Source organism: Pygoscelis adeliae, unplaced genomic scaffold (genome assembly GCF_000699105.1).
Source record: "Pygoscelis adeliae isolate BGI_AS28 unplaced genomic scaffold, ASM69910v1 Scaffold172, whole genome shotgun sequence".
Lineage (NCBI taxonomy): Eukaryota > Metazoa > Chordata > Aves > Sphenisciformes > Spheniscidae > Pygoscelis > Pygoscelis adeliae.
Window position 1 is genome coordinate 7,281,420 of NW_008824338.1, and position 16,052 is coordinate 7,297,471.

The 16,052-nt window shown below is 38.6% G+C and overlaps 1 protein-coding gene across 1 annotated transcript in view; it reads right to left on the reverse strand.

Moving 5' to 3' along the window:
• The window catches only part of TMEM181 (transmembrane protein 181), a 28,359-nt gene extending 12,929 nt beyond the window's left edge, over positions 1-15,430 (reverse strand). The window contains exons 1-8 of the mRNA XM_009319162.1: positions 15,345-15,430; positions 11,319-11,422; positions 6,539-6,594; positions 5,156-5,246; positions 4,435-4,553; positions 3,199-3,318; positions 1,161-1,241; positions 49-148 (exon numbers count right to left, since the gene is read on the reverse strand). Of these exons, the coding sequence (XP_009317437.1) occupies positions 49-148; positions 1,161-1,241; positions 3,199-3,318; positions 4,435-4,553; positions 5,156-5,246; positions 6,539-6,594; positions 11,319-11,422; positions 15,345-15,430 (757 nt within the window). The remainder of the gene's footprint in view (positions 1-48; positions 149-1,160; positions 1,242-3,198; positions 3,319-4,434; positions 4,554-5,155; positions 5,247-6,538; positions 6,595-11,318; positions 11,423-15,344) is intronic.
• Positions 15,431-16,052: the final 622 nt, after the last annotated feature.

The following is a 16,052-nucleotide window of genomic DNA, read 5'->3' on the forward strand; positions in this document are numbered from 1 at the left end:
CCCCCCAAAAAAAAAGGAGCTTTTCTAAAAATTCCAGGATACAAGTACCATTGTAAAGCAGCAGGAGGGGAAGGAGGATGGACATCCATTTCTGTTCAATACCCCAGTCTCTCATGGAGAATTTCCGCAGGGAATGTGCAAACAGACACTATAAAACAACAACAAAAATTTGTATGGAAGGAATACAGCCTTAATGGTTTTACCAGAGCAAAAAGATAACACAGCACAATACAAAGGCTACTTCACGAGGTCTTTGCAACTGAGAACATTGTAAAACAGGAGCCACATCTCCTAGCTTCTACTTCTGCTTCAAGTTTGCTGGCTTACCGCAATGCAAATTCTCATCTATGTGAGAAAAATGCTATGCAAGTGTTCAGTGCTTTAGTGTCCTTACTCTGAAAAACAATGTATGAAAAAATGTAGCCTAATTACTGGTCACACGCTACCAACAACTTCCACTTAAACTCACTTTTAAAAAAAAACAGATTCCATATCACATTCACAGTTACCTGCCAAGTGACATCATCTATGTGAGAAAAATGCTATGCAAGTGTTCAGTGCTTTAGTGTCCTTACTCTGAAAATTCTGAATTTTAGATTTTATGTTGGTTTTTCTTCCAAACACTTCTTTTCCAGGGGCCAAACCAGGTTGGAGGGGAGAGATAATCTAAATCGTAGCATAATTTAGGTTGTAAGGGACCTCTGGAGGTCATCTGGCCCATCCCCACACTCAAGGCAGTGACAACTTTAAAGTTAGATCAAGGTCATATTCAACTGAGTTTTGCTCATTTTCAGAGACGGAGAACCCACACTCTGGGCATCCTATTCCAATGTCTGAGCCTACCTGCACTGCAAAAAAATATGTTTTCTAGCACTGAATTACAATTTCCTTTGTTTAAGCAAAAGTCTTTCTGTTCAATTAAAATCAGAATTTAGAAAAACAAGTTTTCCCATTTATCCTATTTTCTTAATGTCCCTTCAATACCACTTGTAAAAACACAAAAGCAGCAACTACATAAGTATTTTAGAAACATTTTTTACACCCATTCAGTGATATCTCAACTCTGCTGCCTGAAGTTAAGTTACTAAACACAACACTACAAAGCAGTGTTATCAACTGCCTACAGAATATACTCCAGAAAAACTAAAACAAAATCTTACCGTGACCATAAAAGTAAGAACTACGAAGACAAATCGGAACCATATTTCCACTTGAGAAAAAGTCGGATTGTAGGTCTTCCACTACAGGAAAAGAAAAGAAAGATAGCCCAATGAACAATATTTTGACAGGGTACATACGACATCAATAATTAGCACTTTCTGCAGATACTGAAAAGTTCTCTGGCTTTTCAAAATTTAAAGGTATAACCGAGTTCCACCACATCACCGTGGAAAGACAAAGATAAACTCACACCCGTAGGACTATCTGACAAAAAGATAACCAAGGCAGCCTAATACCCTTGCTTCTCTTTTACCCTGCCACTTTGTAACATACTCAGTGTGCTGTCATATGTTAAAGCACTTCTCAGGACAAAAAGGATATTCTTCACTGACTTCAGCTGCACTTTCATTCAAAGTTTGAATGCCAATAATTGAGTAAATCCAGTATGTTCTTCTTTATTACCAAGGTCAGATGCATAAATTGATTATGAAGAGGTTGATAAGGTACAGGCATGCTTCCTGTAACGGGTTCGTTTTCTTAAAGCTTATTCTCTTGTGTCAGAAGAGGAAAAAAAGAAAATCAAGTAAGGGAAGAATAAATGAGCCAACCAGAAGTAAAGAACTTTTTTCATAGGTTAAGGAGGAAAAGCTCCTTCATCTTCTCTGATTACTAGAAGGGCACAAATATTAATTACAACATGTCAGTTTGCATAAACTCTGCTCTGTTGACAATTTCTCTCATACCTGGCATGCTTCTCTTTTGAAGCCACTTTTGAAATATAAACTCCCTGGTACAACATATGCTTTGCCCACCTGGACAAGAAGCTTTACTTTTCAATGTATTGAATCTGTCATCCTCTGTCTTGTCTTTTTAAACCATAAATGTAGAATGAAAATTATATGTAGAGAATCCCATTATACAAGAGGCAATCCATGATTTCAACTGAGATCACCATAAACCATTGTAATCATGAAATAAATTGACAATTTTAGTTGCTGTGGGAAAGCAGGGCTTTGGGTTTGGGTTTTTTGGTTTTGCGCACAAGTTTGCCTTAAAGGCAGTCTGCTAAGCAAGATGATAAACCGTACAACTATAAATGCTCCAACACTTTGTCCTGTTTGAAATCTCTGACTAAGCAAAGGGTTTGTGAGTTTGGGTTTTTTTTCCCCTTAGAGCTTATTTTTAAATGATGTGCTTTATGCACTAGAACATTACAAATATTAATATTCAGGAGGTTCATTTAGTATATAAAAACACTTTTGCTTTACAGTAAGATTTTTGCTTGCTACCTGCTCTGACATACCAAACATTGCATACAGGTAGAATAAACCACAGTAACCTGTATTAGAAATTTGGTTTAGTTCCATTTTCTCCCTATGCAAATGTTTCTAAATTTCTTTCTGGAGCCAGTCAGCACACACTGATGATGTAACTGTTTTATAAGCAATCTTTAGCACTATGAACTGAGCTAGTTATTTCACTAGGGATTATCTTAGTGAATTATTTTATTAGTCTGCTTATTTTAGCTGAATAAACATTTTTCTCTTCCTCATAAGCACAGAAAAAAAAAATCATTTTTCTTTGCGTTTGTTAAATCTTTCTAGCCCATGCTTTTGTAAAGCCTGGAAAAATCTTGCTAATTCAGATACACCTACTGGAAAGGCTGGAAAAGATACCACGCTTTAGAGAGGCAACTTCTCTATAAGCAAATGAAGAAAACTGGATGTTCTAGTCTAGCTTGCATACTGTTAAAAATATCTCCCAGGAATTAGACTAGATTTATGTGTTCCAGAAAACAGCATTAACAGTTCTGAAAGAAAAATCTTTCCTTATAGAGTTAAAAAAATTGGTCTAGACCCTTCTTAACAGCAAATGCTATAATAGTTCCGACATTAGTAGTGACAGAACAATTAATTATCATGCATCTTTATATTTATCTTCAAAAATGAGATAACTTTTTTATTATAGTTAAAGCAGACTTCTACAGCATTAGTAATTAAAGAGATTTCTTTTGCTAGTATAAAACTTTATACTTACTGTGAAAGTAATATTCTGGATGGTGTACGTTAACTTATTTAGATCTTCAAAGCTAACAAATATGTTGTACTGAGTGTAGTTCAGGTAGCCAAGGTGAGCAACAATGATTTCACTGCATTTCTGTGAACACATACAGTGAAGAATAGTATGTAAAAACCTTCAATTTATTCCAGAATATGCACTGTTAATATAGGTTGGAGAATTTGTTTCTAAATGGTCAGATATTGATGATATTTATTATATGCCTTACCAATCTTGATCAGTCAGACTAAGACTCAAACAAAACCCACAGATAACAAATTTCTTGAAAGATACCAGACAAAGCAGAAGAAACTGATAAAGCCAGTCAGCAGGATGAAAGGTTGACCCAATAAGCAAGGCTAGCTTTTCCCATAAGCTGGTGAAAGCAACTGCGTGCAGCACCAGGAAGGATCTGAATAACTCTGTCAGTCAAGCTCTAGGTCATCCAGTTGTGAGATGGGGCTATCTTGTGCTAACTCATTTCTGAAAGTTAACAGGAGGAAAGAGAAAACCCAAGCATATTGCTCTCCTGGCTGCATGTAATTAAATCTAATGGAACACCGTTCATGAATTTCAGCAGATTTCATATATGTGTATATATATAAAAAGAAAACATTTGGATTTACCCTATATGCTTAGCAAAAAAACTTCAGCTATGCCCTTCCTAAAGGACTTACATCTGGAGAAGCTGTTTTGGATGTCTCTAAGCTTAAAAATTTCAGTGAAAATTATACTAGAAACTCAAAACTTTAAACATTTCTTCACAGGTGGCAAGAAATTTGGCTTTTTCAGAACACAGATGCCAGCTGATTTCAACCAGACTCTCTGCCAGGTGTTGGAGGAGAATTTTTTTCTCCTCTGGAGCCCTATATCCAATCTTCTACTACAATATTCTTTTCTTCAGTACTGCTAAGTCTGTTTAGGTGACTAAGCAGGACACACTGCTTTGCTGGCAGAGAGCTACTCTAAAAAGAAAGAGGGGTCTTTAAGGGGTAATAGACACAAGCCACAGAAGTAAACAGAAAAAGACGGATAGGTAGGTATCTTGGTCAGCATTACTAGCTAGGTTGCAATTATAAATAAAACTATACTCTAGAGTCTTTCCTGAGACGTGCTTAACAGATATATTCTTCTCATTTGCAATGTAATGTAACGTACACAAATAGATTTAAAGAAAATGTACTGCATCAGAGTTTTGTTTAAGCAGGCACATACTTGTGCACAACTGAGTAATCTTGTCCGATTGTGAACTTGATTATTAACATATGGTGTGCTTCCATCCTTCACCACTCCAAGTACTTTGACTATCATAGTAACATTCTTTTTGAGGGATACTGTAATTAAAAGAGAAAACATTAAGCTATTGCTACATGCAGAAATGAAATCTCAAATAGAGTTCCAAATATAGTTTAAAACACCTATGATATCCAAAGATAACTCAAAGTTATTCAGTTATACTTTACTGGAGTAGGGGTCCAGTATATTAATAAAAAAACCCACAAAACTTTTTATTTATATGCTTAGGCAGTAATTCACAAATGCCCTGTACTGAATCTTAACAGATTAACAATTACTAATACAGTATTTCTCACATATTTACAGAGAATTTTTATTGAAAAATTAATATCATTACAACCTACACATCTAATTCCCCCCAAAATGAAGCAAGAGAGACACAGATTCTCTAGATACTACTGCTTTCACAGAAATAACGAACTTATCCCATATACCTGTTGTTTCCAGTTCTCAAGATGAGTACTGTCCACGTCTTTACTAGGGGCAAGGGGTGGAGGGGGAGAAACTGTATCAGAGGAAAAACCCACCAACCATAGCCAGAAAGCAACAGGATCACGTATGTGACAGATGAAGTTAAAGATACAATATACCATATACAGGTTGCTATAGCAGTTTCCTGAGAATTAGGTAAGATTCTCACCATCGTGCTGATCCAACTCAACTATGCAGGTCAGCCACAGCTGCTGATTGTAAGTAGACAGTGGTGGTGAACTTAAATTAAATGGCTTCAGCTGTAAAAAAACCCACAAGTTTAGCACCAGCCATTATTCTGTTACATGATATATCTGTAGTTACAATGATGAAAGGCATGTTAATTATGTTTGTGACAATATTTTGTGACAATATGTGCTACACTATGGACAGCATGATAAGCAGCTCAAATATAAGTCTTCCAGAGAAGTAGCTTAAACAGCACACATATTTTGCACAGCACTGAAGTAAGGAAAGGTACGACTACTTAAAGCACATAAAAGCAGCAGCAATAAAACAGAAAAGTTCAGATATGAAAAACAAAATCCTGAGACCTAGCTTGAAAATAAAAAGTAATTTCTAGCACTTTACATCAAAAGTCAGATTTGTGACCCCTCATCTGCTACACAGTTTTAAACCTGTTCAACTATAATTATGAAAACAACAACTATTTTTCCACTAGGTTTTCTAAAAATCCCACATTCATTTCAAAAGCATGGAAGTTCTCATTAACAGATAAAACCTACATGCAGGAAAGACTTCTCTTATTTGATATAAAAATATGCTTTTTAAAAATAAAATCCACCCAGAATACAGTAGCAATCCAAACATATATAGGTGACTAACAGATCAAAAAAAGAAATGTTCCAGTGTATTTAAAGAAAATTTACCTTAAAAAAAACCTCAAAACAAAACAACAAAACCTTTTTTGGCACTTTCACAAAAGTTACTTTAGATATTAGGTTGACAGCGAAGAGCTAGACAAATAAAAATGCAAGAACTGAAAACTAAAATATGAAAGCTTTTAAGAAAATGAATGTGAAGGTTCATGTTAGGAAGCCAGATCCCATGTCTTGGTCACGTGACAGTGAACAATTAACAAGAAAAAGAAATATTCCTTCCTGATAGAAAGGAAGATCACAAGAGGGATATCATTAGTTGCCGCTGAGAGCATTGTTTTTCAGTTTATATTCTCAATTTCTGTTTCTGGACCCCCTACAAGAATCTCCAGCGTGAACTCACCAGGGAATCCTATCAACACTCAAGTGTTACTTTATCGCAAATTGCTGTGCAGAAACATCATAGAATTCTCTACCTTACCTGCTCACAAAAGTAAGAGACTAGAAATTGCTGCTGAGCCACTCATGAAATAACACAGTGATAGTACAATATTGCATGTTCAATTTCAAACTGGAAAGCACCATGTGGCCAAGAAGTCTTCCAGTTAAAAACTAAATACTTAAAATAATTGGGGGGAAGGAGGGGAATGTTTAACATTACTGACATCAAATAAAGCCATTCATGTAATCCAACGATATTTATTAACTCTTACCTTTAGGCTGTTATTTAAGTCAGTTCTTGCTACAGAAGTTTCAATTACATTAGGACCTACACAATATATAAGAAGGAAGAAAGAAAACAATATTGAAGTATGTGTATTACCAATAAGTAATGACGTAAATATAGGATTTCAAAAGACTGTAAAAAATACCTCCCTGCAAAGCAGGTAAATAGTATCCCACTTTTCAGATGTTTAAGCTGAAGGGTAAATCACTTAGCCATTTCAATATCATTAATAAACTTGGCCTGAATGTTCCTTTAAGCCTCTCTGCCATAGTATTTCTAGGCATGATTAAATAGGAAGTAGATTATAATTCAAGAACTCCATGTCAGAAGCCCTGCATGTGTACTCTAAACTACTACAACAAACCACACGGTATTTTTCCCAAGCTAAGCTGTACACTGCAGTCATGAAAGTACTCAGCTGCAGAAAAAGCTAGCTAAGCACCAGTGGCACTGTCATCACAGCAACTTGAAGCTCAACAAGGGCTGCAAAAACCACTCAAAACCCAGCATATTTAATTGCACTCTGAAGTTTCTATAGCCAAACTGCTACCACTACCTGATTTACACAGAGCATAGCGTCCATAAGGCATTGCACTCAAGGCTCGGGTACCAGGGCAAACATCCCGCTGTATTTGAGTGCATGATGCTAATGCCTTTTTATGTACGTGTAGTGTACTTGCTTGTACAATCACAATAACAGTACTTTCTGGCTAGTGCTGGATTTTCATCACATTGGTCTGTTCAAGCCAAGATACCCACATGTTTGTTTAGGAACAGTTCTCAGTCTACTCAGATTGGGCCCCTCCTTTTCTATAGAAATCTGGAGCTATAATATATTATGTATATCATCACATAAATAAACATAATTGCATAAAAGTTCTACAAACAATTTATCCTAAAACAGACAATCCATTTAATCAATGGAGTTTCATGTCCAATTGTAGTGGGAGATGTTCAGCTCGCTACCAGACTTTTTATGCAACCTTTCCTCCAATCATTCCGAGTACAGACACACACACTTAACATGTACTGATCAACTGCATCCATCCACTCACACCCTACCTCTAGTTCTGTATGCGGTAAATGGGAAGCTATAAAATCTTAATTTATGTTAGAAGAGACCTCCAGGGGCCATCTAGTCCACCCTCTTGTTTAATTAGATCAGTTTGCTCAGGGCCACGTCCAGTCAAGTCTTGAACATCTCCAAGGATAGAGACTCCCACAACCTCCCTGGGCAACCTGTTCCAGTTTTTGACCACCCTCACGGTAAGAAAAAAATTCCTAATATCTAACTGGAATTTCTTGTGTTCCAGCTTGTGTCTGTTGCCTCTCACCCTACCATCATGCACCTCTGAGAAGAGTCTAGCCCCATCTTCTGTGTATCCTCTGATAAGGTTGTTGTAGACAGCGGTACGGTTTCCCCTTAGCCTTCTTAGGTATGCAAGAACACATGGTACTGGGGAGAAGAGGAACGCATGCATATGTACATACACAAAAGGACTAACCCAGAAAAATGAAAAGGAAGAGTAGGAAAAGGTCTGTATCTATATACCGGGGTGTGAACAAACACAGAGGAGATGCATAGCAGGTGGGGACATAGGCAGGACGTGTATGTGTGTATCTGGGTCACTCTAGAGGCTTCCCAGTCACAGTAAGATTTCTCTGTCCAAATGGTCTCTCCCCTTACGTATTCGGTCTGGCAATTTACTGTAATTTATTAATCCTCAAAACATGCTGTTTCAGCCACAAACTTAGTATTAAAACAATTATGCAAGAAAAGCAGTTTTTCACAAAGACCACGGACTTCAAAGATACCACAGAGGAACAGTGGAAAAGAGGAAGTTTATAAATGAGCAACATGGGATCATTCTGTGCAAGAAGTATTTTAGGTTAGCTGTCATGACAGCTATAAACATGCAGCATTGCTTGGGCTTCTATAACCACTCTAATTACAATATTAACCATCTTACAGACTTCAAATGGAAAAATGAAGAATTTCACCCATCACACTCAAAGCTGCATATTAGAATTACAGTTCAACTTCACTAACAGCCACCCACTATAAAGTCAGTTCTGTACCGTTGAACTTTTCAGTTCTCAAGTACATATGAAGAGGGCAGATTTTTGGAAGGCATTTTTGTTTTGAAAAGCGTAACTCAATTTCAGTAAGAGCTCACAGTTGATAAGTCATCATATTTCAGTAATTAAGTCTTAACAAAAACATTAGAATGAGCCTTTTTAGAAAGGTTTTTTTTTTTACCAGAATATATGAACCAATACTGGGGCAGAGAGATCATAGTCCCAGTTTTTAAAAGCAGCAACCAAAAAAATAATGAGGTTCTACTGCTGTAACTGCTACTCCTCTAGCAAGCAATATATTAAAGCTTTTAAAAGCAACTGACCAAAATGATGGTGATTAAATTACATTGTTATTGTTTTTCTTTCAGTTTTGCTCAGTTAACAGAATCACATCTGAAAGCAAAGAACCACCCTGAGGCGCCGAACAGGAAAACTGCACAGGTACAGAAAATGAGCTCTGCACCTTCTCTTTTCCTTGCACTTGTCTACTTGTCTCACCCCAAAGATAACATTTCTTTCCCTTTCCCTTGGGAAAAGGGAAAGAAAGTGAGTGTAACTTGGGAAAAAAACGAAACAAGTCTGCATCTGTCTTGGGTTACAAGAACTGAAGAGCAACAGCCACCTCAGATTAAACTGTCTTGTTTTCTCAAATGAGAAGCAAGACTTCTGCTAGGCTTCCCAAACTGCAGATAGAGATGTTGAGTATGGGCAATGGCATATTCAAGTAGCACAGAAAATACGGATGTATCTCCCACTTTTTCATTTACTTAATGGGTTTGGTGAGTTTTGCTCAGACTGCACCCTTTAATGAGGGAGCACACCATTGTTAGCGCCCCTCCCTCTGTTCACAGGAAGCAAGGAGCTGTCAACAAAAGCTGGGAAAAACATCACACTAAGTGTTCAGTGGGTGTCCTCCCAAGGTAAACAGCATTCTTTTAAAAATAATTAAGTTATAATAATGAACTGTGTTCACACTTTCTCAACAAAACTATCCAGCAAACCAGTCTTACAAGGACAAGAATCCCACAGCTGTGCCACTTCCTGAAGGGGATCACAGGCGAGTCCTGGGACCCCAGCAGGGTACAGATGACCAAGCGTTGCTTACAGCAGCAAAGTCCCCTGGACCAAAGGCAACCACATCATCAGATCACTCTGCAGGCAGATGCAATGCGACACACCAACACGTCTCTCTTTCAGGTTCTGCTACCGTGTAAGAATGAAATGCTCAGTTTTCTCTTCCAGGAGCACTGCTTTTTGCCTAGTCTTACGTAAAACAACTTTCTTGCATTTCTTGCAACTGGACAGTATAAATACACAACTACAAATATGGTTCACTTTTTAAGCCAAATAGACAAATGACACTAAATAATTCCAGTTTTTTTTCCTTTATCATTCATATAAAATGCATTTTTGTAAATGTATTTATATGGTGTTTTAGTGGCCAAATAATGGCCTTCAGCATCCTTAGGCAAGTCACAGGAATATCAGTGATTAACCTTTATGAACTGAAAGTCTGTTTGCACCTTAGGCTGCTACAATAAATCAAACAGCCGGAAAGAAGGTTTTATTTCACAGACAAATCTTATTATTTAATGCTGTCATGAAGAATGTACTGCTTACAATGCACAGATGGGCACAAAAAGCCCAAACAACTGCATCCAATTAACGCCCCCGCTTCTTTCCAAGGCAGGCAGGAGCAGATGAGTCGCAGGCCTGGGCAGCCCATCTCATTCTAAAGGAAGTGAAGGATAGGGCAGAGGTAGAGACAACCCTACAGACAGGTCAAGAGGTGTCAGAGCGTGGCACAGGAGAACATGCTGGGTGACGTGGAAATAAGCAGTAAAGTGGGGGGAGGTGGTAGTGTCCTTAAATAATTCTTACATGGGGGGCGGGTTGCTTAATGAGTACAAGTCCCTCCTTTCCCCTCTCCCCGTCTGTCACTTAACTTCTGTGTTGACAAAACTATCCTGACAGCAGAGTATTAGCTTATTAACGCTGCAGTGACAGCACACCGACTTCTTTTTCAAGTATGTTTTAGACCTGGAAAAGCTCTCTGGCATGAAATACAGAGGGCTTCCACGCTTTCCATCTGCCTAATGACACTCTGCATCTTTGTTGACCAGACTTCCACAAATCTCTCTGATCTCCAGGATAAGTAACCAGGCACCAAGTGCTTAGCCTCCCAGATCACGTCACGACTCCCACAAAGGTTTGAAACCAGAGACCTAAGCGCATATATGTTTGACAACAGAAGTTCATATTTTTACATTACTAAAATATTTTATATTTCTGTGGTATTTATCACCCAAACATTTAGAAGGCTTTACAAACAGTTATCAACTGCCTCACAGGAAATCAAGTGTTAGCACCACCTTTTTACAGATTGAAATACAAAGAAGAAAATTAATGTAGCAGTCTGCTGAAAAATTATGTTACAATGAAGCTGGTTTTGTTTTACTCTACTGACTCTCCCCTGCAAAGCAGTTGCAAATACCAAATCTGTGTAGGTAGTGCTCCTATGAAAAAATGAGATGGAAGATACACTTCCCCCTCCTTGTCAAAAGTAATGCTTCCTCAGACGTCTCAGGGACAGTAAGCTCATTAGCATTTAAATACATCTGTAAATACCAACAGGTTTAGTCAAAGCATACAAGAACTGTAATTTTTTAAAAAGACAGCATCCTTACCTGCTATTCCTATGAAGACTGTCAAACCAAAACAAACAAAGAATACTACAAAGACCAGAACAAAATGCCGTTTGGACAGTGTATATAATCGCATCGGTGCCAGCCTACAGGAAGCAAAAGAAAGCACAGAATTAGCTGTTGGTCATATTTCTAAAAGAGGGGGGGGGCGGGAAACAGACCCCATTCATTCCTCCACAAAGAAAATTAAACCAAACTCTGAGGTAATGTGTAACACTAAGAAAAAAAAAAAAAAATGCTGCTTTATAGAGCAAGGATATTTACTAGGAATTATTAGACATATGTATGCACATGCACATCCGCGCCCCAAAATGTATGAATTTTGCCCATTCTTTTTATGCTAGGGTTTTCTACCATCCTCAGACTTGAGCAAGAGAAAGCATTTCTTGGAGAAAAAGTTACATTTTTTCAGTTCATACGTTAATAATTTAAACATCCAAGATACCATGTCTTCAGCAATGACAGCTTAACCTAAAGGGATTGACGTCACCAACTCAGTTACCTGCACAGGATGTTGATGAGTTTTCTACACCCTATATATATACTTCATCCCTGCAGGATCACCCCTAACGAGGAGTAAGGCAGAACTCCAGATCTGCTAGGTGTGCGTGCTCAGGCTCTGCATTCTTGTCTGAGCTCCACCAAAGCTTGGAAAATAGAAACCTGACTTAAGTTTATTATTAGACACTTACATACAAATACACATAAAAGCAATGACATCTCTTCCACAACTGGTTGGTGGTTATCATTAGGTTAAAGACAAAATAGAGGGCGAAAAAGTACTGAAAGGATCAACTGCATTCTCTTGGAAACAGGTAAATTCCAGTTCTGTTAGCTTAAGGGAAATATGATCAAAGAATTAATCCTATATAACATATCCCTCCTTCATCTTCCTTTTTGTTAAATGCATAGTTCAAAAAAGGACAAATCCACCACGCTGCAAAATACAGCCAACATTTTGTTTTGAGTTATGCGGGAACTGAGCCACCATATAGTTGATTTTTTACTGCTCTTCCAGTAGGTATGATCATAGAAAGTTGGACAGTTTATATGGGAAAGCTGTAGGATTGGGGCGGTGGTGTTTTCCGATAAAGTTGTAAGAGCACCGTCATGGAAAGAAATGAAAGCCTAAGACTTTAATGACAGTGCTCCCTTTCAGCGTGGAATAAAACTTCTTTTCACCAGCTGAATGGTGCTCTTACTGGTTCACCACATTAATGAAGAAATGCAGAAAAGGTGGTGGAATCCTTTCCATGAGCCCGGCCTGAATTCTGGGACCAGGTACCCTGGGCCTGCATGCCTGGCAGCCCTAACAATTCACTTTAAACCAGTAAAAGGATTTAATAATAACATCTATTTTCTTTAAGAATCACTGCATTCTCTCCAAATGAGGCACTACAAAAATAATGACATCATTCCTTTTCTGTAAAGTTTGAAAGATCCAAATCTTAATTTAACTCACAAAGGAGGTGGGGAAGGGAGGAAAAACCTACTGAAGTCATGAGAACTGCAAGCAAGTAACTATAAACGCTACACGTTTGCGCAAACCGGCTGTACAGGACTCCGGGCATAGCGCCTGCAAGCACAGTGTGACTTGCCTTGCCACACACCCTTGCGCTGAGCAAAAACCCCGCACCAGCCTAAGGAGTCAGAATAGCTGATTGTACAGGCAAAAAAAGGTAAATCGTACGTGAATTTATCACAATCATAAACAGGAACGGATCAGATCTTTGTCACAGAGATCATCACACAGAACTCTCACAGACAAATATGATTTTAAGTTGACTTTGAAAAATGCCAATTAATAGAGGCATTTCAAACCAGGACTTGTCTGCACAACCTGTGCAGGGATATAACTACAGTATTTTCCTTAAATTAATGTCTTAACACCTCAGCCTTCATGCACTTAAACCACTTTAAAGCTATTACATCTGTACTAGTACTAAAATAACTACCTAACTAAATAAAAAAGGTGCATTTTCCTATCTGTTCCAAGGGCTCCTTCAGTTCCACAGATGACCTAGTATTCCTTGTCTGCCTAAGAACACCATGTATGGGATATTATCTTGAGATACCAAAAATACTAATGTTAACAAGAAAATCTTTGACATGTAAAAACAGTACATAAAATGTTGATATGCCTAAACTAACTATAAGGGTTCAAGTGGATACCAAATGCTTCACGGAAGAGCACCCACTGAGGACCGCTCAATATGCAGAAACCAGGTCTGGATTGGAAAGTCCATGGGTTGAGAATAGCTGAAGACTGAGAGAGTATCATATATGTGCAGGGAAGTACCACATATGCTCGTGCTGTTCTTAACAGCTTACATCTGGGCATCCACTTAACAGCTGCAGTCTGATGCAAGATACTTCTGACTTGCTATGCATATTCTTGGCTCTTTGGATAAGCTTCCTATTTTCCAAGTTTTTGTAGATATTTCAAAGCACATAATGTGAATTATCCACAGTTCTTACAGGAAAGTCACCAGAGTTCACCCAGCCACCACTCACAGCTTTAAGCTATCGGCAATTATCACCTTGGTTTACTCCTATGCCAGAGCACAGATGCACTTGCAAGCTTTCGAAGAAACATGTTCCAGACATTGGTTCATTCTTTACACCAACTCCTCTCCAGGTGGTGCAACACCTAGTAGTCAGAACGGGTAGGTATACACCTACCTAAGAACAGTCATGCTGGCACTTTACAAAGTGAGGAGGGACGCACTGTGTCTTTTCCCTTCTTCTTTCATACTGGTACTCCTGAAGTCTCATTTAAGCCACTGACTGTATGTGCTACTTTACAGGTCAGTAAGGCAATGTGGACACTTCTTGTAAGAGCAAATACATGAACTCGGCCAAATCTTAACTACATTTATCATGAGAGCAAACAACAATTTATAGCATTCCTATCGGATGACGTATTCTTCATTGCCCCTCGCTGCAATAACAGGATTTCCTTGTGTGGTTTAAGTGTCTCATTTCAACCTATCACCAGCTGACATACAAAGCAGACGAAATGATCCTCCCGTATGTTCATTGTTTAACATCTCCCTTTTGGAAAGAGATTATATAACATTTATGAATATACATAAGTGCAAGCTGATGATCCCCCACTAACAGCTTCTCTCTTACATCTGAAAGGCCTAATAAAGAATGAAACGTTTGAAAGGCATTTATGGGAAAAGCAAAAAAGGTCCCTCACTCTGGAAGCACCTGTTCAAACGAGTTAAGAACTGTGCTTTGCTTTACCAGCGGAAGATGCTTTAATCAGCCTAGCCAAGGCAGTCCGAAGCTCAGGACTAGCCATCCAAGTGTCCGCAGATTTCTCAGGCAGCTTTTACCACCTGTACTGCATTTTATCCTAACTCAAAGAGACACTAAATATTTTATAATTAAATTGGATATGTCTGAAACTAACTGCAAAGGAGCAGAAAGCACTGAGAGACAAACAGAAATATTATACACAGACATCTGAAATAGTAGTCAGTAAAAACTAAATTGCACTAATGCAATCTGTGATAGAGTGAACTATGGAAATGCACAGCCATAAGAACTGCAATCTTTCAGTAGCCATTCATATGTGAGATGCAAAGGTAGGTTAAATCTTGCTCTTTGAGTCAAGTTTCGGCTCAAATGGTTAAGCAAAATGTTTCTCAGGCTATTCCTCATCTTCAAATCACTTCTCATGCCTGCACAACACAGTCTTTACTAAAGACTGTTGTGAAAAACAGAGCCTTTTATACAATAGTTTTCACTTAAGACTCTCACTTTACAGATGGGGAGGCTGTGACAAAAGTGGGATTAAGCAGTAGGTAGCACGGAGTTGATGTTAAAATCAGAAATAACTCACTTGTATGTAGTGGTTTTTCTGACATACTAGCCTCAATATCTCTGCCTCCAACTGCTCTTTTCTATTTTAGTCTCACTCCCAAATCAAAACCACTTTGATTTAACTGACTATATAGGCTACCTACATTCATAGTAAAAGGCTCTATCTGTACATACTGCATTTTCTCATGGTTTAAAGACATTGCTTGCTTTGGGGTCCCTCGGAAAACCTTGCATTTCTTCTTGCAGATGTATTCCGCCATGGTTAATAACTAATGAGGTAGCACATGACTACATAAAAAGATGCACACAATTAATATTAACAGTACTACGTGGTACTGTTATATTAGACAACTGACAGCTAACCGTGACTATGCTAAACAGCTCGCGTGCCCTATTAGCACGGGGTGGGTTTGGCTTTTTTTTTAGGGTCTTGTTTGTTGTATTAATGAAGTCTGAAGAAATGGCGAGGACTACTGCTCTATCCACGCGGAGACACACCCGGGGAAACAAGTTTTTCTTTTTCCTTAACAGACACAATCTGAGAGTGGAGATACCGGGGGGGGGGGGGGAGGTCATTCACCGCATAAGAGGAAAAATCACAGCGCTCCTCTAAAGAAGCGGGCAGTTACTCTCGGGTTTCTGCCTGGCGAGCCATAGCCTCAGAAACATTAATTTAACCCCCGGTGATCTTATTTCCTTAGGAAGAATTAACGCGTATAAACTCGATGACAAGATTCAGGTCTTCACAGGGGAAAGGCTTAAATTGCCGCACCCGGCCAGAGGAAAGCATTTATCCTCCCCGCCCCGGCCCCAAGCAAGCAGGCACGTCCCGGTACCGGCAGCGCCGGATCGGTGCGCGTCCCCCCGAGACCTAGCGGACCG